The sequence below is a fragment of the Dermacentor variabilis genome, chromosome 3 (assembly GCF_050947875.1).
Source record: "Dermacentor variabilis isolate Ectoservices chromosome 3, ASM5094787v1, whole genome shotgun sequence".
NCBI lineage: Eukaryota > Metazoa > Arthropoda > Arachnida > Ixodida > Ixodidae > Dermacentor > Dermacentor variabilis.
This window is the reverse complement of record NC_134570.1, coordinates 89685048-89707147: the sequence shown is the minus strand read 5'-3', so window position 1 is coordinate 89707147 and position 22100 is coordinate 89685048. Positions and strand designations below refer to the sequence as shown.

General features: G+C 46.7%; 1 protein-coding gene across 1 annotated transcript in view; it reads left to right on the top strand.

Annotated features, from left to right (window-relative positions):
• The window catches only part of LOC142574609 (uncharacterized), a 62958-nt gene extending 50653 nt beyond the window's left edge, over positions 1–12305 (top strand). The window contains exons 4-5 of the mRNA XM_075683653.1: positions 6059–6100; positions 12192–12305. Coding sequence (XP_075539768.1) covers positions 6059–6100; positions 12192–12305 — 156 coding nt within the window. The remainder of the gene's footprint in view (positions 1–6058; positions 6101–12191) is intronic.
• Positions 12306–22100: the final 9795 nt, after the last annotated feature.

Below are 22100 nucleotides of genomic sequence, written 5' to 3'. Positions count from 1 at the left end.
GGTAAAAACGTGAACAGGATCAGTGCACCCAGTGCCGTTTGTTGTCTTCCGTGGCTGAAGAAGTGTATCAAATTTTCAGTTATGTGTATAGATGCATACTTTAAAATTTGATACACTTTGCAAACAACTGTATCAAAATATCTGGAGTTTTACGTGCCAAAACCACTTTCTGATTATGTGGCACGCTCTAGTGGAGGACTCCGAAAATTTCGACCATTTGGGGTTACTTAACGTGCACCTAAATCTAAGTACACGGGTGGTTTCGCATTTCGCCCCCATCGAAATGCGGCCGCCGTGGCCGGGATGTGATCCCGCGACCTCGTGCTCAGCAGTCCAACACCATAGCCACTGAGCAACCACGGCGGGTACAGATGGGTTTCTACGTTTCGGCCGGAGACCAACCTTACTCAAGAAAGAACACAAAATATAAAAAATATAATTTTATGCCAGTTTTCATACGTAAAAAAAAAAGAATAAGAAAGAAAGATGAAGTAAGTGTCTGAAAGAGAGTAGAGACAAGGCTTTATGTCAGCAAATGTTTGGATATGAAGGGGTTGCCTTAACGAGTGAGCGATTGTATGTTACAAGGGCCACAATTTCGGCTAAGTGTGCAGGCGCAGCACAAAAAGCGGTTTCTGTTAAACATGTGAACGCGATCAGTGCACCCGGTGCCGCTTGTTGTGTGCTGGGGGGAACAGCCTATCGCCAGGGCTCCCGTGACGAAGGTGAGATGACGGTAAGCCAGCTTCAGTTGATGCCGAGGTGCGTTACTTGTTATTCTATATGTTCCAAAGAAGTGTATCAAGATTAAATTCATTTCATTAAATTCCCTCATTCATTCATTAAAATCACAATATATATATATATATATATATATATATATATATAAAGGGTTGACACGCGGTAATTAATGGGAGATGTCTGCTCAATGACCGTGTATGGTTCAATAAAACAACTGCCGAATTTTTTTCGCAAAAACCGGGAACGCGCACAGAAGTCCATAGAACAAATTCGTCACCAGGGAAAAAAGTTACAACACAGTGAGTCTAGTCGTAGGGACGCTTCCTCACATCCTGAGCGATGTCGGCGTTAAGGCGGACTCGATGACGGCAGTTTTCCAGGCAAGACAAAAAAATTGTTCTGAGGAGGGCGTTGCTGATGACACGGTAGCCGTAAGGAACGAGACGTCCAGGACAAAACTAGGTGAGTGGCCAAAGACGAGGAAAAATGGAGAAAAGCCGGTGGTGTGTTGTACAGCCGTATTGTAAGCAAATGTCACAAACAGCGCGATTGCATCCCACTTGGTGTGGTCGGCGCTGATGTACATTGCAATCATATCCGATAGAATTCAATCACAACGCTCTGTGAAGCCGTTGGTCTGCGGGTGGTAACTCGAAGTTGTCTTGTGAACGGTGTTTGAGGCGCGCAGAACTTCGGTAAGAAGAGATGAGAGGAAGGCTTTGTCGCGGGCGTTGAGAACGCGCGGAGCTCCGTGACCTAAGAGGATGTTGCGAAGAAAGAAATTGGAGACTTCAGCGGAACTCACAGATTGTATACAGGCTGTCTCGGCGTAGCGTGTCAGATGGTCGACGGCCGTAACAATCCAGCGATGGCCATTGGAAGTCTTGGAAAGAGGACCGTACGAGTCTATTCTGACGACCTCGAAAGGCGAAGTGTGACAAGGAAGAGGTTGCAAAAGAGCAGAAGGAGGAGTCCTAGGTCGTTTGCGGCGTTGACAGAGAGCGCATGATGCGACGTACCTAGATACCGCAGAAGAGATGCCAGGCCAGAAGCACTGACTTCGTATTCTGTCGTATGTCTTGGAGCATCCGAGGGGACCTGCTATCGGATCGTCATGAAAGGCTTCAAGCACGTCACGTTGCAGAGAACGTGGTATGATGGGAAGCCGTTTTTTGCCACCGACATGATAAATATAGCAATGCAAAGCGCCATCGTGAAGCTTGAATTGTTTAAGTTGTCGACGAAGTCGGGCGTTCGGAGGTGAGGCGGAGCCTTGCATGCGGTCGAGAATAGTTCGGCAGTATGGGTAGGCACGTTGGCGGAAAACGAGGACCGATTGGCGATTATGTTGTAGCCAGTCGAGCATTGACACGAACAAGGGCGATGAAGTGGGCTCGGGTTGTACATCAGTACGATTAGGCGATGCTGACGCATTATTTCTCCGCAAATGGCAACGAGATAGAGCATCTGCGTCCTGGTGGTTTTTTCCAGACCTGCAGGTAACATCGAAATCACACTCCTGTAAACGGATCACCCAGTGACCAAGGCGACCCGATAGGTTCTTTAGCGACCACAGCCAGCACAGTGCGTTATGGTCGGTCACGACTGTAAAGTGACAGCCATGTAGGTATGGCCGAAACTTTTGCATGGCCCAAACAACAGCAAGGCACTCTTGCTTGGTGATGGTGTAACTTTCTCAGCAGTAGTCAGCGTCCAACTGACGTAAGCAATCACTCGTTCACGCAAGGGGGTGTGACGTTGAAAGAGGACAGCACCGAGACCATGACCTCTGGCGTCGGGGTGAATGATAGTAGCTGCACTTTGATAAAAGTGGCACAGTACCGGGTTGGACGTCCAGGGCTGCTTGAACGACAAAAAGGCACTTTCTCAGTCGGCGGACCAAACGAAGGGCACGTTACTTGAGAGGAGTTGATGGAGCGGAGATGGAAGCGCCAGAAGTACGAAGCCATTCCGAGAAAACTGCGCAGGTATTTTGGGCGCAGATGACGAGGAAACTCAAGGCTGGCGGAAAGCTTCTCAGGGTCCGGTCGAAAGCCATCGTTGCTGATTAAGTGCCCCAGAACTTTGATAGTCTTTCCTGCGAAAATACATTTTTTTCGTGATGAGTTGTAGGCCAGCGTTTGCGAGGCAGGTTCGCACTTATTCAAGATGTTGCAGGTGGTCTGGGAACGTGCTTGAAAACACTACGATGTCATCGAGATAACAGAGACAGGTCTTCCATTTTAAACCACGCGCAGGACATTATCTATCATGTGTTCGAAGGTGGCAGGTGCATTGTAGACCCCAAAGGGCATCACATTAAATTCGTATAGCCCATATGGGGTGACAAATGCGGTTTTCTCCTTGTCGGAATCTGACACCGGCATATGCCAGTAGCCGGATCTAAAATCAAGACTAGAAAAATAATCGGCACCCTATAAAGAATGTAGTGCGTCGTCAATTCGTGGCAAAGCGTAAACATCCTTGCGCGTCATTTTGTTCAGGGCACGGTAATCGACACAAAAACGCACTGAACCGTCTTTCTTCTGCGCTATAACTGGAGAGGACCAGGGGCTCGAGGAAGGTCCTGTTCTATTCTGACAAAGCATGTCCGATACTTTTTCCTCGATGATTTCGCGCTCCTTGTGAGAGACGCGATATGGCCGCCGGTGAACAATGCGGGATCCGTCAGTGTGTACGCGATGAGTCGCAGCAGCCGTCATACCTAGGGCTGGCGAATTGATGCCGACCAAGGAACCAAGTGTTTTTCTAATAGTTCGAGCAGATCGCCACTCTGGGTATGGTTCAGGTCAGGGCTTATGGTTGCCGATAGCGGTGTAGAAGAGGCAGTGAGTGGCGACGAACCTGGCTCTGTTATCGCAGTCGAAAGGGCAACAACTGCATTAGGCTGTCACAGCTCAAGTGAGACTTGATCCACGGGGTAGCAGTCGAGGTTATGTAGTTTAGTTTAACACGGTGAGGAATGCAGAGCGAGGAGAGCAGCGAACACAAGGCCAGTAGTAATAAGAATTCCTCTAGATAGCGTATGACCATAGGGAAGAATGAAGTGTCGCCATTCCGAATGTCGCTGGAATTGACACATAATTTCTTCTCTTGATGACCGAAGAACATAATCGGAGGATGGGAGGAGGCATATGCGTCCTTCATGATCAGGAAGGGAGTAACCGGTGGTATTCAGGTCTTCGAGTCGCTCACAACAAGAGATAGCAGTGGACGCCAAAGAAAATAAATCCCATCCTAAAACAACTTCCTGGGAACACTCTGGAAACACAGCAAGAAGAATGTGATGATGTATTCCGTCAATGAATACTTGAACTGCACATTGTGCAGCGGGACAAAGAACCGCGTTGGCCGCTGCACGAAGAGACGGGCCGCAATAAGGTGTCATCACTTTACGGAGGCGGAAACAAAAGCCTGCCAGAATAAACGAAATGGCGGCACCTGTGTTCATTAGGGCTTCGACGGGCACACCTTCCGCAACCACTGACAACAGGTTCGACGGTCGCTCTGAAGGAATTGTAGGCTATCCAGTGGATGCAGTTTCCCCTCCTAAAACTGCACCGTAGGGTTTTCCGAGTGAGCGTCGGACAGATCAGGAGCAGGTCGGAAAGGCGATACGGAACGACGACGTGGAGAAGGCGACCTGCGGCGAAATTCTCAAGAATTCAGAGGCGTGTTGGTAGGGTACTGAGGAGAGGGTGATCGGAGAAATGAAGAGCGCTAGGAGGTTCTCTGGTAGCCCGTTGCACGACGGACGCGTGCTCGCTCTTCTGATATGTAACCACGTTGCTCATCCTGTTGACGCCGTTGACTGAACCGGGAGATATGCCCGTGGTAGCCACAGTAATAACACATTGATTGAGCAGGAAACTGAGTGGAGCGGTAAGGCTGTACACGCACTGGTGGCGACAATGAAGCCACAGGGGCATAGTGGCCCGTTTGTAGAGGCGCCGCGGTGACCGGAGGGAGTGGCGCGACATTGGCTTATGTAGGCGCCTGTCGAGTGCAGGGGCCATCGGAGCACGCTAGACGCGCCGCAGAGGTGATCTCTTGCCATATTATCTCGCGTAACCCGGTCGGAGAAGGGGCGACGCAAGGTTCTGGCGCACAGGAAGAGCACCGCCCGTGAAGTTCCTCCCGAATGATAACATGTATGATCGCGCGAAATCCTACTGCTGAAGGCAAACGAAGGTCCGTGCTGTCCGTGTATAGCCGTAGAGATTGAAGTTACTCTAGGTGCTGGCAAGTGGCTATTACATCTTGGATGGTGGTAGGATTTTGTGTGACGTGTGCGCTAAAACCGACGGTGTTTATGCCTTTAAGAATATGCCGTGTAGGGTCGGTTTGGGACATGGTCGCATTGACACGTTTTCACAAAGCTAGCACATCCTCAATGTTGGAGCTTCTTCTTCGCGACTTCAGTGCGGACAACGGAAGCGCCGAAAATCTGATGAAGTTGCTGCGTGAACGTTTCTCAGTCGGAGAGGTAAGGCTGATGCTTCCAAAATCAGGTTTTCGCGACATCGGTGAGGTAGAAGGGGACATTGTGCAATTTCTGTGAGTTATCCCACTAACTGAAGTCGCTTTCCAGGTTGTAGTTTTAGAGTCATTCCTCGACGTCATCTCCCTGCAGGCCAGTGAAGACTGGTGGGTCACGGTGAAGGTTGTGGATGGCCATGACGGATGGCGAAGGCTGTGCTGGGGTGGAAGTAGTCGACGTGCTCGGATTGTCTTGAGAAAGCATGGCAATAGGTGGTAAGCGGCGAGCCGAGCGGAGCTGCAGTGAGAAGGGCGAAAGGCGAAAAGCACCTTCCACCACTAATAGAGAGCTGCTTAATCCGGCCGAGCTCGAGCTACGACGAACAACAAGCTGTGTGGCTGACGATGATAATTACAGATGAGGAATTTGTACAAGAGATGATGATGTGTAGAGATGAAGAAGAGCCAGTCAGGAGTCGTGCTAACAACACACACACACACACACACACACACACACACACACACACACACACACACACACACACACACACACATATATATATATATATATATATATATATACGAGGGCGCATTAAAAAGTCTTTGCCCCTATTTTTTATCCACATTACGGCTGTAAATGCGAAGTCCACACATCCATTGTCAGCGGGGGACCTTTCTTGCACCGGCACGAACTTATCTGTCGGTAGCTCCGCGGCACGGCGCTGCTGTCACTTGTTGAAGATGCCGGGTGTGCTGCACCCGTCCACGGCGTACAAGCAGCGGAGTGTAATTCTATGTATATTCTCATTATGCGCAGGGCGCTCAAGTAAACCCGATGGGCTTTGGCGGCTCGTTGAATGTAAGTTACGCTTTTTCCAGTCTATGATCCCGAACTTTCATTCGCCAGGTCGCCTTTCTCGCGTTAACATTGAGACTTGCTCTAAGTTTTATTGAGAGCCATTCAGAGTAACCATGTCACCTCACGAGAAGCATTAAATGAGCTCCTCTCAAGAGAGCTATGTACGCGTGCACAAAATCGACTTGATGCGAACTGATTAGCTTCGCTAGTATTCGCTTTCAGGGATTTCTTCTGTTCTTCAAATTTGAAAGTACTGATGTAGAAATAGGATGATTTTTGGAAAGAGGGACAATTAAGAGACATCACCACCTAGCAATCCTAGTGCCTGAGAGATTAATCAGGCGCAGTGAGATTAACATGACAATTTTGGAAACATTATAATTCCTCGAATTAATTTAAGTTCCTGTCTGCAGGCGGTGCGTGAGTGGAACAGCTGTCACTTGTTCATTATGCAAAAAAGAAGAAGTGAGGCTTGCAGACAGGACACAAGAGTAGAGAACACGAGAGTTCTACGTAGGGCAAACGGGACGGTGTATCAATCAGAGGCTAATGGAACATAAAAGGTCGTTAACCGGTGGATCGCCTTCTAATCTTTCGCTACTGCACGCCAGATTGTAACTGCACGCCAGAGTTAGATGAATGATTGTACAGGCAGAAGAATGAAGATACGTGTCTTATGGTAGAGGCATGGCATATCTATAATGGTGGAAGTGCGTGCGTGAGTCAGCCTTCGATTACTTTACATAAGGAAGAGATTAAGTGCCTTAACAGTTATCTCTCACGTAGACCGGCACGTGTACCCGACTGACATGTGGTGTTACCATTCCTGAGCTTGCGCAGATGAGTTTTGTGTCTTCTTTCTTTTTTCACCTCAGTGCTCCCTTCAGTTGATAGTCGGCGTTCGTGTTGTCCACTTCTCTACTCTTGTGTCCTGTCTGCACGCCTCACTTCTTTTTTGCATAATGAATCCTTACCAACTAGCTCAGCTTTCTGTTGTCACTTCTTGTATTTTTATTTTATTTTTCTTCCTTTGGAGTTTTCTTGCCAAGAGTTCGAGGCCAAGAGTTGACACAAACCTTATTGTCGAAGGTTTGATACATTTTTCCCATAGCAAAATTATTCATGCAGGAAGTATATGGGTGTTGATAGGAATGTTTCATGACGTTCACATAGTTCAGTCACACCGCTCTCATCACGTTGCACCATAGCCTTTCCAAACCACAAAAATGTATCAAGTTTGCTCTTTTCATGACACAGTCGAAAAAAACGGGTTACTTAATTATTCATACAAGATTTGCATGCGAACGCATGATGGTTTCTCTGATTGACTGGTTACTGCCATTATATGCGACGTCATACATTCTCACATGTCCTTCACGACATTACCTTAATCCGCCATCTTAATCGACCTTGGTTTAATTTTCACCGGCCGTGTTTCATTTTAACTCACCTTAATCAACTTTGCTTTACTTTGTACCTACCATATTTCATGTTAATCCACCTGAATCAACCTTGCTCTAATTCGTACTATACTTAATACACCTTAGTGCATCGCAATCAAGCATGCTCTAGTTTGAGCGACACTTAACCCACTTTAATTCACCTTCGTCCACCTTACTTCACCTTAATTCACTTTACTCCACCTTATTATAACTTGTTCTAATGTTCATTCTGAATTTCTACTGAGCTCATACAAGACTATGATGACGTATCTGATGATGTTGATGTTTGTTACCACTCGGTGCGGACAGCGTCAGATTTTCTGCCTCATGGGACATATAATGCTTTCGGATTAATAACACCCTGTTACACAGAAGTCGTCTCAGCCAGTCAAGGTTTGAAAAATAGATATTCGAGTGGGAATGTAGGAAGATGCGACAAGAAAAGCACCTTGACAGGCATTCTAAGAAACACATTACAAAATTTCTGCACGCTCGTTATTTGCATAGCTAGCCAAATCTTATTATTCATCTCCAGAATCCTATATCTCAATGGGCTCAATACTTTTGCACCCTAAACCTTCGTTGTGGCTATCGGCAGATTCCAATGCCCGAAGCTGACAAAGAAAAGACCGCCTTTTCTACTCTGGATGGCCTTCACGAGTTCAACGTAATGCCTTTTGGCTTATATGATGGTTTCGCCACGCTTGAAAAAATAATTTACCTGCTTCTTCGTGGCCTCAAGTGGACAACCTGCCCTTATTTTATTGACGACACTATCGTCTATTCTTCCATTTTCCCTGAGCATTTGCAGTGTCTCAACGAAGTGCCCCCGTGCCATCAAATGATGGTCTTCAATTAAAGAACAAGAACTGCCGATTCACTATCGCAAAGAATGAATTTCTGAGCCAAGTTATTAATAAAAGAGGTATGCATCCCGATGCGGATTTCTGCAGTGCTCAACTTCCCCACCCCCCTCCCCACTTCGGGCAAAAGAACGGTTGAACAAACGTTTATTTAAAAAAAATCACAGCCCCTTGCAGTCCCTGAAGGTGGTAGACCATCGAGGGTCTGTTAGTTACACCCAGTGTTACACCATGCAAGTCAAACTTCGTAAGCAGTCTATACTTCAAATATTTTGTTGCACCATTATTTCGCCTAATTTTCGCTTTAGCGGTAGGCAGCTTCTTCCACGGCAGTACGCACGACTTGGTGTCTTCTCTTAGTTGTACCTAGGTTGGAATTTGCGGAACCACTAATCCAAAGCTACGTATATTGCGCGCGAGGCCCACCACTGGAAATGCGGTCGCCGCAATCGTTTTGACGATTCACGTGGCTACCGGCACTTCTTGGTAGCGCAATAAGTGCCGGCAGCCACGCGCTCCTAGTATCGCGTTTAAATCGCTGGGCGCTGTTCGTTGACCGCAAACCGCCAGCACAATATTTGTTTCTTTCGCAGCAGGGTGAAATAATCGTCGGAAAATTCTATGTCCCTCTGGCTTAATCGCCGAAAATGCGCCGTGTCACAGCTGTATAAGAGTTGCGAATAAGATTGCATTCTCACAGGGACGAAAGGGGTCACTTCAAGCCCTTTCCCCCTGTTGAGATCTTCTTTTAGAGCGCAGCTCTTTGGCGTCCGTTCCTGGGTTTCGCGTCGTCGTCGGCGTTGTCGTCGGCCTCGTAACCAGCTCCGCCCCCCTTTCATCCCCCCAGCGCTAGCAGCGACCGACTGATACCGCTGGATGCCGCTGACGCCGCTAGAGAGTCAAGATAACGTGACTGCATAGAACACCGTCGCCGCCATGCAGAAAGAGGAGGAAAGGGTCCCCCCCCCCCTGTTCTTGTGTGGCGGATAGGGTGCTCTTCAGTTGCCGACGCGCCGGTTATTTCACGTAGGCCCCGGCACGTCGACGAATACGTGACCACCTTCCCACGGCTAGACCTGGTTCTTAGCGCTGCGGAAGCGAGGGTATCATATTGTTTGTGTCGGCATCGGCGGCGTTGTCCCTGAAACCAACTCCGCAGCTGGGGTTGACTCACTATCGGCGTCAGCGGCATCAGTCAGTCGCTGCTATCTCTTCCCTCCTCCCTTTATCGTGTTGTCCGCTTGCTGCGCGCGCTTCTGCCCCCATCGTTTGCCGCTGGGTGTACACGCCGCCCCCCTCCCCCCTCTTCCTGCGAGTCTCCGGTTGTCAAAGCGCCGGCTCGAACTTAATTCCTTTCTTCGCTCCTCCTCCAATGCAACCCCTGTGCGGTGGCAATCAGAGAGCCAGATCGGTGGCGGCGGATCTGTATATGTGCACCGCCCGAGCCGAAATTGCCACTGCCGTTCGCCCTGTGCGGTGGCAATCAGAGAGCCAGATCGGTGGCGGCGGATCTGTATATGTGCACCGCCCGAGCCGAAATTGCCGCTGCCGTTCGCCACTGCGAAATTATCTGCCAGTTCTTTCTGAGCCATGAGCGAGACGACCGATGGAAGTCCTCCGTCTGCTGCTGCTGCTGCTGCTGCTAAACGAGCTGCCAGAGCAGAGGCCCAGCGCCGTCGCCGTCAGAATCCAGAGGTGCGTGCCGCCGAAGCAGAAGCTTACCGTCGCCGCCGTCGCGATGATCCAGGAGTACGGGAAATATAAAAAAAAAAATTCTGTGATAGCGCATACATGTGTTGCTCGATTTCTTTGCCTCAATCTATCGAAAAGGTGAAACAGCTTATTTGCTGCGCTCAAATTTCGCATTAGGAAGTAACGTAATCGTCGGTAATTTTTTTCTTGATTTCAACTAAGATTTCATTAACTCGCGTTTGTTCCCTCGCCCAATCTGCTCTTTTCTTAGCCCTTAACGTTACACCCACCATTCTTTCCATAGTTCGTTGCGTCGTCCTCAACTTCGGCAGAACCCTTTTCGTAAGCCTCCAGGTTTCTGCCCCATACGTGAGTACTGGTAAGACACAGCTGTTATACACTTTTCTCTTGAGGGATAGTGGCAACCTGCTGTTCATGATTTGAGAAGGCCTGCCAAACGCCCCCCAGCCCATTTTTATTCTTCTGCTTATTTCAGTCTCATTATACGTATCCGCGGTCACTACCTGCCCTTACCATTTCAGGTGCCTGGCTACCTCTCCTAAACTCCTGTTCTCTTCTGAGACTGTTAAACATTACTTTAGTTTTCTGCAGATTAATTTTTAGACCCACCTTCTGCTTTGCCTCTCCAGGTCAGTGAGCATGCATTGGAATCGGTCCCCTGAGTTACTAGGCAAGTCAAAATCATCGGCGAATCGCAAGTTACCAAGGTATTTTCCTTTAACTCTTATCCCCAATTCTTCCCAATCCAGGTCTCTGAATAACTCCTGTAAACACGCTGTAAATAGCATTGGAGAGATCGTATCTCCCTGCCTGACGCCCATCTTTATTGGGATTTTTTTTTGCATTCTTTATGAAGGACTACGGTGGCTGTTGAGCCGCTATATAGTATTTCAGTATTTTTACATGTGGCTCGTTTGCACCCTGATTCCGTAATGCCTGCATGACTGCTGAGGTTTCGACCGAATCGAACGCTTTCTCGTAGTCAATGAAAGCTATATATAAGGATTGGTTATATTGCGCACATTTCTCTATCACCTGATTGATATTGTGAATATGGTCTATTTTTCAGTACCCTTTACGAAATCCTGCCTGGTCCATTGGTTGACGGAAGTCTAAGGTGTTTCTGATTCTATTTGAGATTACCTTAGTAAATACTTCGTAGGCAACGGACGCTAAGCTGATCTGTATATAATTTTTCAAGTCTTTGGCGTACGCTTCTCATTCTTGTGGATTACAATTATGTTGGCGTTCTTCCAAGATTCCGGTACGCTCGAGGTCATGAGACATTGCGTATGCAGGATATATATATATATATATATATATATATATATATATATATATATATATATATATATAGCACCCTAATGGTCTAACAATTAGATCAGGAACGCATGCTCTAGTGCCCCAGCAGAGGGAATAGACATCCTTACGCATTTCTCGCATGGAAGCCAGCGCGTTGAGGCACTTGCCGCGTTTTACTGCAATGTCAATGATATCCCCACTCCACGCGGTCTTCTGTCGTCGTCGATAATTACATACAACAATACCGATCCCTAAAAAATGTGTTTTCTGAAGAAAATCACTCACATTATCGGTACGTTCTCAGTTTGCGTACGAATTTGAATGCCAGATGGCGAGATGTGCCTAGGCATATCCGTGCTCCTATAGCACAGACTGCTGCACAGCAGCAGCTGTGTTCTAAAGCCTCAGGTTATACAGCCTTGCTTGCTGTAACGAATTGTAATACAGCTATGCTCACGGTGCCAGCCTGTGCCATCGTTTTCCCACGCGTAGTCGCCATGGTATTGTCTTTCGGTGCGGTGTTTCTGCAGCGGAGCGCAGAAATCCCGCTCCTACAACAAATGGTACTGGTTAATGGCACAAGGTCCCGGCACACACAAACACACGCGCACACACAGATGCTCACACACATAGAGACCGACATCCATGCTGCCAGCCATTCGCATGTGTATTTCGTTATGGCTAACTTCTGTTATTTCCTATGTATCTACGTTGAACCTTGTATATTCAGAGCCAAATCTTATGTTTATGCGTTTGCTCTCCTTCTTACAGAAAACCCTAAAGATGATGCTATGGGCACTTTGCATCAAGGTGTTCGTCATCACGTACGACTTCTTCACGGCGCCTCTGTACGTTTACAATTGCTACCTTGACGTAAGTGTCTAATGAATTTCAATTTCGGACGTTCTTTTCGGTAAAGACTTATCTCGTACAATATCTGAAAAGACCCATTCAATGACGGCCTGTCAGAAGAAGCGCTGTTGGAGACGAGAATGGCTGATGGTAGCGCTCGGCAAAGACATGTGCGCACCGACAGAAATATATATCTGGACCAGTATAGCGTAAAACTATTCCAGTCTATTTTTATTTCAAATTCACCGTTAGCCCTCCGCGATAAGTCAGTATGGATCGAGTCGAGTCCATAAGGGGCGGGCGCCACGCCGAAACGAGCGCAACCCGAACCATATTGACCCCTCACACAGGGCTTATGGCGGATTTGGAATAAAAACATACTGGAATAGTCTTACGTTATGCCGGACCTGCTACTTCGAATTGATTTTAGCTTAGGCAGGACAACATTGACCTACAAGGCACATGAGACAACACAAGCAGCTAATATAGAGAGTGTTTCTACGAAGACATGAAGTGGACATTTACGAATAGCCATATTGAAATAAAATACCGTCAGTGGTGGTGACCACGCCGCGAAGGGTGACAGAGCATAATTAGTTACTAATTAAGAAAATTCTATAAAATAACTTTTCAACTAACTTTTTCAGTGGGGTCATCGTAATTGAGAATTCGAATCGAGCTCTCTGTACAACCCATATCAAATGTTCCACCTGAATAAAAGTTCCGATTACCCACGAAAGTTTCGCGCGATGGATTTCAGCTACCACAGCGTGCGAAACCGAAATTGGGAGGCTGCAGCGAGCGCAAAGCCGCGCCTTCCTGAAGTAATGTTCTCACGCCTCACGCAGCAGCGGGATGCCAGCGTATTGCGACAGCGAGGAACACGCAGCCGCTGTGCGCTGTTGCGAACGGCCTGCAAGGGTACCAACCTACAAAATTGTCCCAGCCAGCCGCAGCTGCGAGGGTGACAAGCTTCCCAGAAGGGACCACGGAAGCCTTCCCCACCTGCCGCGGCGACTCGTTTTCTAGGGACGACTATGTGCCGCATCAACACCCCCTCGGCGCCACTATGACTAAACGCGGTTGACGGACTAATTATTGTTCGTGGATTTGCCGTGGCCGCCACGGGCTTGTTGGAGCAGGGGAGCTCCTGGAAGATATTTTGCGGTGCCGTCTCACGCAGCTTAGAAGTCATGGACAGACGCGGCGGCCATTGTCTGCGGAGTCAACACTGGTATGAAGAGGCGCCTGCGCGGGGCAAAATCCGTGTCTGCGAGAACCCACTCACCTCGGCGTGGTCAGTGATATCTGCGAGGAAGTGTGTGTAAACCCTTCCCCTCATAGGCGGGTTGGTTGCGACGACTTTGGACGCTCCACTTGGTCCAAAGTGGAACCGCCGTTTCCTTCGCCTAGGGATCTAGGGAGGACAAAGTATATTTAAGGAGCCGTTGGTGGCTCCTCAGTATGCATTCCTCTTTCAGTCATGTTAGACTGGTGAACTGTAACGTTCTCATGTAAATACTGTAAATAAACCCATATTCCTTGTCCTCAATGAGAACAAGTCTCTCCCTTCAACAACGTCCTCAGCGTGGATAAGTGTGACGACGGCATGGGCCAGCTACCATCAATTTATTGTCCGACCCGAAACATAACAGCGCTGGCTGGCCGCTCCTGGATGACGTATGCAAAATGACGCCTCGAAGGGCTTTGCTCTCCCTGCAGGCTCCCAGTATCTTTAGTGCGCTCCGATAGGGGGAATTCATCCCTTTACAGTTACGCGGGTAAACGTTTTTACAGTTCCAGAAGTTGATATGACTTGTGCGGAGAGCTCGCTTCAATTTTTTCAGTTGCGATCAGCCCGCTGGAACTTAAAGGTTAAGCGTTATTTAATAGACTTGTGTTGTTTAGTGACTAATTACCACGTATCAGCCTTCACCGCGTAATCTCAACCACTAACAGCATGTCTCTATGACCGCCCTTTTATTTCAAAACAGCTCTTTTTAAATTTTGCCTAAACAATTGGTGGAAGCTCCTGGTATGTGCGGACATCGACGCTGTAGAGTGTACTCTCGAGCAGCACACCGCCAAAAGAGAAAGCACGTGCTTAACGTGTTCATAAGATCGAAGATGTTCAGTGGAGCCCTAGAAAAGGCAATTAGCAGCCGCGCCACAGCAAACTACACGGTGATTGGGAGATCTTACTTACCACGAGAAAAGACGCTACTACGCACATCACTTAGTGCTGCAACACCTAAACACAGTTCAGTATTAAGAAAAAAAATAGAGAATGAGACTCAGCTACTATTTGCACGATTCTACTATGTCACTGATTGTAACGCGCAGTTACATTACCAGCCCAATATAAAAAAAAAACTTGCTGTCGATTCTACCGCGCACATGAAGTAAGGAAACCTGAGGCGATGCGTACCGCGTTTCAGCGATTTTATGGAAGATACAAAGGCACGCAAACAAGCACGTAGCTTAATCTAAGCGGCCAGTCGCTTTCGGATTCCTACGACGCTTCCTCTTCGCTGTGTACCGACCACAGAAAGTCATCTTCAGTTCCGCTTAATGCATTAGAAATGCCACACTTCTTGAAGGCTCGAGCAACCATTGTCTGCGGGAGTGCATTCCACGCTCCACGGACCCACCTTGTGACGTCTCGCAGCGTCGCTTTCTTCAGCGTGGCTAGTTACCTTGCATTGAGCTTTTTTTTTTTAGTCACAGTCGATTTAGTTTTTATTTTGAGTAGGATTAGTTACGTTTGTAACGCGCATGGAAATTTGAACACACCTCTTCATCAAAAAAGGTGCGCATTAGAATAGTGCAATTGCGGTACATGATTGTCATGGAAGGTACGTTTTCACAAAACAATCAAACGAAATGTTATTATAGCTGTAACCTAGTTAGTGCAGGAAATATTCATTGTTGATGGCTTGCGCATCTATGGGCTACTGAAATCTCTCTACAGCGTATCAAATGCGCTATACTATACGCGGGCTATGTGTTGGGTTTCTCGTTCATAACTTAAAAATTCCGAATATTAAAAGGATAATAAGTACACGTTACGTATGGAACTTCAAGTTTGAAATAAGGCGTGTTCTGCAAGCCTGAAAGTGAATATGTAGTTATTGCAGAGACCATTTTGTCTACCCGCCGTGGTTGCTCAGTGGCTATAGTGTTGGGCTGCTGAGCACGAGGTCGTGGGATCGAATCCCGGCCACGGTGGCCGCATTTTGACGGGGGCGAAATGCGAAAACACTCGTGTACTTAGATTTAGGTGCACGTTAAAGAACCCCAGGTGGTCGAAATTTCCGGAGTCCTCCACTACGGCGAGCCTCATAATCAGAAAGTGGTTTTGACACGTAAAACCCCATAACTTAGACCATTTTGTCTACCAAAAATACCGAAGAAAGGCCTGATATGCCTCCCTGAGCGCTTCATCCCGGCAGCTGAACCGGCGTCCCAGAGCACTCGCACAAACGTTAGGCGTCAAACGCGCTGAAATTATGGCCGCCGACCACGCACCATGATAAATGGGAAAGGAGGCAAAAAAGTGTACTTGCGAGAGCCAGTTCCACATGAAGGAAAATCAAAAGGACTTGTTCACCCTTTCATGTGGCAACGGAGAGCACATTTGTATAAAGACAACGATGCGTTTATGAGCGCTAAAATCTAATTTGTCCAGCAATATATTTATTAAGTTGTGGCTTCCGGAACTATGCTTGACTCAAAAGTTGCTCCATCACTTCAAGCACGCTACGATAGGTTATGCGCTAGGTTTCCCGTCCCTAAGTCACATTCTTGAGGTACCGAAATCAGCGTGGTATAACTATATATGATACATTGGGCATTACAGTGTAAAATGAGTTCACCGGTAAAGTGCTCCGAAAGAAGACGCTGAGGCCACTCGGCACCGATGTGCCAATATCAGTCCTCGAAATACAGTAGTGGTGTCGGGGACAAAAGAATAAAACAGGAATTTTCAGATTCAGCTGCAATTATTCCACTTCGCAAAGACAGCATGAGCAGTAAAAGCAGCAAAGTAACACATATGTATCAGATAATATTAGAGCTCCTGTTGAATTAATAAATTATGAGGATATTCTATTAAAACTGAGGTTCCATAAGGTTTACCCTGCGGCAGTTAGGCAGCGATAGTCTACGCGAGATTAACGTAGCTTGTCTCGGCGTCTTCAGGCATGCCTAATCGTGGTGCGGAAGAGAAATCTCTGCAGGCTTTCTTTCTTTCGTTCTTTTTATATCGTAGTGGCGCGAGGGAGTCACTATCGAATAAGAGTACAGCCTTCTGGCGTTATGGCAGCAGTGGATTTAAATTAGAGCGATTAATTAACACGTACTCACTTGTTCGACTGTTTGTGAAGAGGTTCGTCAAGCGCGCATTTTTCTTTTCAATTTACCAAAATTAATTTCTTTATCCATGCCCTGAATACCCGCAAACACAGCACGTCTCTCTGCGTTCTGTTTCTGCCAACTAACTCTTTGTAACATAGCATGGTTCGAGAGAGTTTTTGAGCGTCGCTAGTTGTCTTCGACGTGAGCCGCAACGCCCGACATGTGCGCCTTCATTGAAATGAATTACTTGTACTTGCTTTTAGCACTCGAGAATGCGGCTACATAATTTATTGATGTTGAAAAAATATCGTTCTTTACTCAATTTCAGAACCTGGTAAGTAGATTTTTCGCTCTCGTTCACACCAGCGCGCACTGGTGCTTGGCTCATTTCATTCAGCGAAATAAACCTGATAAGCTGGCAAAATGGCATGTTGACAATTATATTTCCCAAGATGCTTAGTCCTGAAAGAACTGCAGAAAAATTTTGTGCTAGTATCTGTGTACCGCCAGTAGGGCTGCTCATGAAAAAGATAGATAATGAGAACTAAACAGATTTTCTGACTTCGTCCTTCTGGCATCCCGCTGTGCTGTCTAGCCTTACATTAACGTTCATAAAGCGCGTTTTGTGTCCCAGCATTCGTGTATGACATACGTAAGCCTAATTTAGTCTTTACCTTCCACCAATGCACTGTGTGAGATCAGCGAAGAGAAATACGTTGTTTTTTTTCCTTTTCAAGATATAAAGCTATAACGAATTAGCCATTGTTGCTTGGAAAGCATATTGTAGATATAGGCACAGGCGTATTCAAAAAGTATCGGTCTTCGTTTCTCCACATAAATTTAATGTATTGAAATGGTGCTCTTCCATATTTTAGACTACATTTCTGCAGAAATAAACCTGCAACAATATGACTTCAACGCGTTTTTTGGTTAATCTTTTGCCACCTCATAAAACAATATATCTGCTACCCTAGTTCGAGTGATGGCCCAAGCATCGCAGCTTCAAGTTTCCCCTGTGGTAGCCTTAACATGAATTTGCGCGAATGCAGTTATTTCATGGTGGCCAAAACACGTGTCCACCTGCCGTCCTGCTGCAGAACTGACACTTTTCTTTCAAACCCGCAAGCGCGAATGAAAGCCATGCCACCCGTCATAGTTGAAAACAAAAAAAAAGAAAAAGAAACGAGAAAAATTAAATTTTCCGCGTGCACTAAATAAGGCGTACAGCCATAATTTATAATAACTTTGTTGCAAAAACAAAGACATGTGTCAAAGTTCAAAGGACTTTGTTAAGCATTGTTAGATACGGACCCTTTTCCTGGCATACTTCGAGTTCACCAGATCACATCGAATTGCCGTCGCACCCAATTAAGGCCCACAGAAGCGCGTCTAACACGTTCCCGGACCTGTCGGACAAGTGGGCTACCCCAACCCGAGGCGTCGCACGTCCAGACAAGCTGGCGACCCCCACCTAGTGCGCCGCACGTGCAGCTATTGTGACACTGCCTGACTCTTCCCGAAAGTGCAACGGGAGCCTGCACGGTTCCAGGTAGTTGATCCTGCACCCGAGCAAAGCTGCTTTGCAGCTCTGAAAGCTCGTTGGAAAACAACCCGTCTCCTCCAGCTGCGCGCTTTCACACGGTGATGTAGCAACAAGACAATGCGGGTGCAAGTCACCGTGAAGCCCTGGGAGCCACACCTTCTGCCCATTGTGACGGCAGTTGCAAACCTGCAGGCAATAAAGGTGGCAAGTCATCACTCAAACAGGGGAGCACTTGGAGCGACCCCCTAAGCCGAATTTGACTCCACTTGCACGGGCGCCTACCACTGGCCGAAAAGGACGACACCGGAGCGGGCTCGACGATTGGCCGAAAATGACGTGACCACGACGAGAACCGAAGGGGTTAAAAGCCAGAGACAGGGAGCAGGGCGAAGATTCGTTCATTCATTCATCTCTTTCGAGCTTCCTGCCAAGGGCCGCAGCGTCCGACATGCTGCCGGCCATCCATGATTTTAGAACTGTTAATTACTTCATGTTTTTCTGTAAATAACGTAAATAAACCTTCCGTTTCATCTCTAACTCCTGCTCAACGTCAGCCAACTCCCGCACTTAACGGCAAGATCCACTAACTGGGGGACAGCAGTGGGATTCTCCTCCAGACCCAATATCATATGCGCTTAGGAGCAGTTGCTCCTCATGTTTCGTCTGCTACCTTTGCCACAGAGTTTGAAAGATGCCAACTTTATGAAAATTTTAAAAACGAAATGTTGGCACGTTCTTGTTGAGAGAGCATAGCGAATTGAGTATTTAAAAAAAACTAGGGCTATTTGATTCATAAAATAAACTGTGTTACCTCAGAAAGCCCAGCCGTCTGAATGCCATAGGAACAGTGAAAGTAGTCGAACATATTTGTTTTCAAATAAATGGCGCTGAAATATATATTACCGTGCATCTCGACAAACGACGTGCAGATGGCTTCTGCGAGACGCCGAACGTGCCTCGCATATCTGCCGTGTTTGAGGAAGCTCGAGAAATAAAAATGGTTCAAATCAGCCAAATCAATCAATTCGGTTAATTATTTTTATTCTATTCACAGAAATACAACAGATCACATGTCCCAATGGCAAAATAAATAGCCACATTTAAACTAACAGTTTATCACAAGAGCTAAGAAAGACTGAGAAAATGCGGTACAAAACAGTAACATCATTAAGTGTATTGCAAGGACAAGGGATTCTAATTAAACATTGAAAATAGGCAGCCAGGTAATTGGTTATTCCAGTCATTAATTGTTTGCGGAAAGAATGAGAATTTCAATACAATTTTTCTGGCATAGTAAGGAGTTAGAGAAAGTGGGTGCACATGACGCTGGGTAGCAAGTTCGGATAAGTACGGGGCTGGGTTGAGCCCGAGCTTCAGATTAAATAATAAATACACAAACTTTAAACGCGCTGATCTTTGCAGCAGGATTGTGATGAGGGAGCCTGATTACACCCCATAACGGACGAGACGGAATCCTGGTGGTCTTATAAAGAGAAAATAAATCGCACAGCCTTTCGCTGGACTTTTTTCAAGCGCAGTAATGTTACATTAGTATGCGGATCCGATATAATGCAAGCATACTCTAGGTTAGGCCGAATCAAATGCTCATACACCAGACATTCTATATATGTGGTGGTGCATTTTTAACATTGCGACGTAAAAAGCGTAGTTTGCGAAGAGCAGCAGAGTGTGTCCCCTTACAATACCGGAAGATTGCCTGATTTTTTACAGCGAAGTTGCATACCTCTACCGTCCATTGAAATTTTTGTGTCGTTGTAAGCAAAAAACTCCCCATACGTGGGCGCATCCCGGAGGTAGTGCAATACCGGCCCGACCCGCGGCGGAGGTGAGGCAGGCGTTGAACATTCCCCATACGTGGCCCAATCACGAAGATTGTGCAATGCCGGCCCTACTCGGGGCAGAAGTGAAGCACGCGTTAAACACTCCCCTACGTGGGCCGATCCCGAAGATTGTGAAATGCCGGGACGGCCGTCGGTGGAGGTAAAGCAGGCGTTAAGCACTCCCATACGTGAACCGATCCCGAAGATTGTGCAATGCCGGCCCTACCCGGGGCAGAAGTGAAGCACGCGTTAAACACTCCCCTACGGGGGCCGATGCCAAAGATAGTGCAATGCCGGGCCGACCCACGGCGGAGGTGTAGCAGGCGTTAAGCACTCCCCATGCGTGTGCCGATCCCGGAGATTGTGAAATGCTGGGCCTACCCGCCGCGGAGGTGCAGTTAGCCATCAAGGGGCTAACATACAGTGCTTCGCTTGTCATCCTTCTTCACCGAGTGGAAGGGCCCTTAATTTATTTTTCGTTGATTTCAAGATACCGCCTGCGATCATTTAAGTAGGCGGAAACCCAGCAAAAAGGAAATTCGGAAGGGCAATGATATGTAGTTTCTGGGTTAATTTGTCGTGTGGAACGCGATCGAATAGCGTGCTGTAATCTAAGATTACACCTTGACCCGTCCTATCTATATTGTGAGCCAAAAGAATGAACAAAAGAAGCCAGCTCAATAGCGGTTGAAAAGCCTTTTCTAAAACCTTGTTGATATGATGATAATATGTTGTCGCCGTCTAAAAATTTTATTGTGCTAGTGGCCACAATATGCTCGAGAAGCTTACAGCGAGAAGATGGTATATATATGGGACGGTAACTAAAACTGACAACGGATCTCCTTTCTTTAGTATGGGAACTACACGTGAGGGACGTGAGAGAGGGACGTTTGAAAAGTCCAATCATGAGGGACTTGAGAGGTTTTTAAGGAATATTTCAATATAAATACGAGAAATTTCGCTAATGGTTCAGCGTAGAGGGGAAGGAAGGCGTTGGGTATACTATCCGCTCCGGGTGACGACTTTGGCTTTAGTTTCAACAGCATGTTCAACGCGTCTTCGAAAGACACAAGATTACCATCAAAAGGATTTGATGAGAGACCAGCGGAGTTATTCATAGATGCGACAGAAAACACACTATGAAATTGACCATTTAAATCATCAGCAACAATGTGCGAATCATCCTGCGTTTCATTTTTATGAGAAATATTATGTACTGGTTACTTACGCGCCTTAATATACCTTCAGAACTTCTCAGGATTATACTTAATAAAATTTGACAAAGTAATGGTGAAGTAAAAGTTTTTTTTTTGCGTTTTGAAGAGCCTGAGAGTGTTATTAGAACTTCTTGCAATGCATGTGAAACAGACCACTGGTTTCTGAAACGTTTGGCCCTGCGTTTCAAATGAATCTACGTACAGAACGGAACATGAGATATTGGCAATTCATGTGGATTCTTCGACAATCTACACAAGGTTGTCATCAATGATAATATCAAACATAACATCTGCATTACATGCAGATTTTTGATTGTAAGGCAAGCAGTTCCAATTTATTGTTGGAAGGTCACCGACAAACATAGTTCTGTGTTTATTATGTAGAAGTAAATAATTTTGTCAGGCAATTAATACATCAGGCGTTGAATCACAGGGTCTGTACGCAGCACAAGAGACAAAACCAGTACCAGAGATATTCAACTTAAGGCGTAAGCATTCAGCATCGCCAATTACGTGTATTACAATACACTCAATACTATATTTCACAACTACAGCATCTCCACCACCTCTACATGGTCTGTCATGGCGGTATATTTTGTGTGAAGGCGGAATAAAGACATCATCACAAATGTCCTAGTGCAGCCAAGCCTCCGCGACGAGGGTGACGTGTGGACCGAGAGCGAGAAGGACCGCCTCAAGCTCGTCTGTTTTATTAATAAGGCTACGTGCGTTCACATTTATATTCCTGATATTATTAAGAGAAGAATTTGACGAAGACCATGATATTCCATGGCCATTCTAAACACTCTTACGCTCATTCTTTTGTGGCGTCCCAGAAAAACGAGTCGCATTGATCCGCAATTTATCGTGC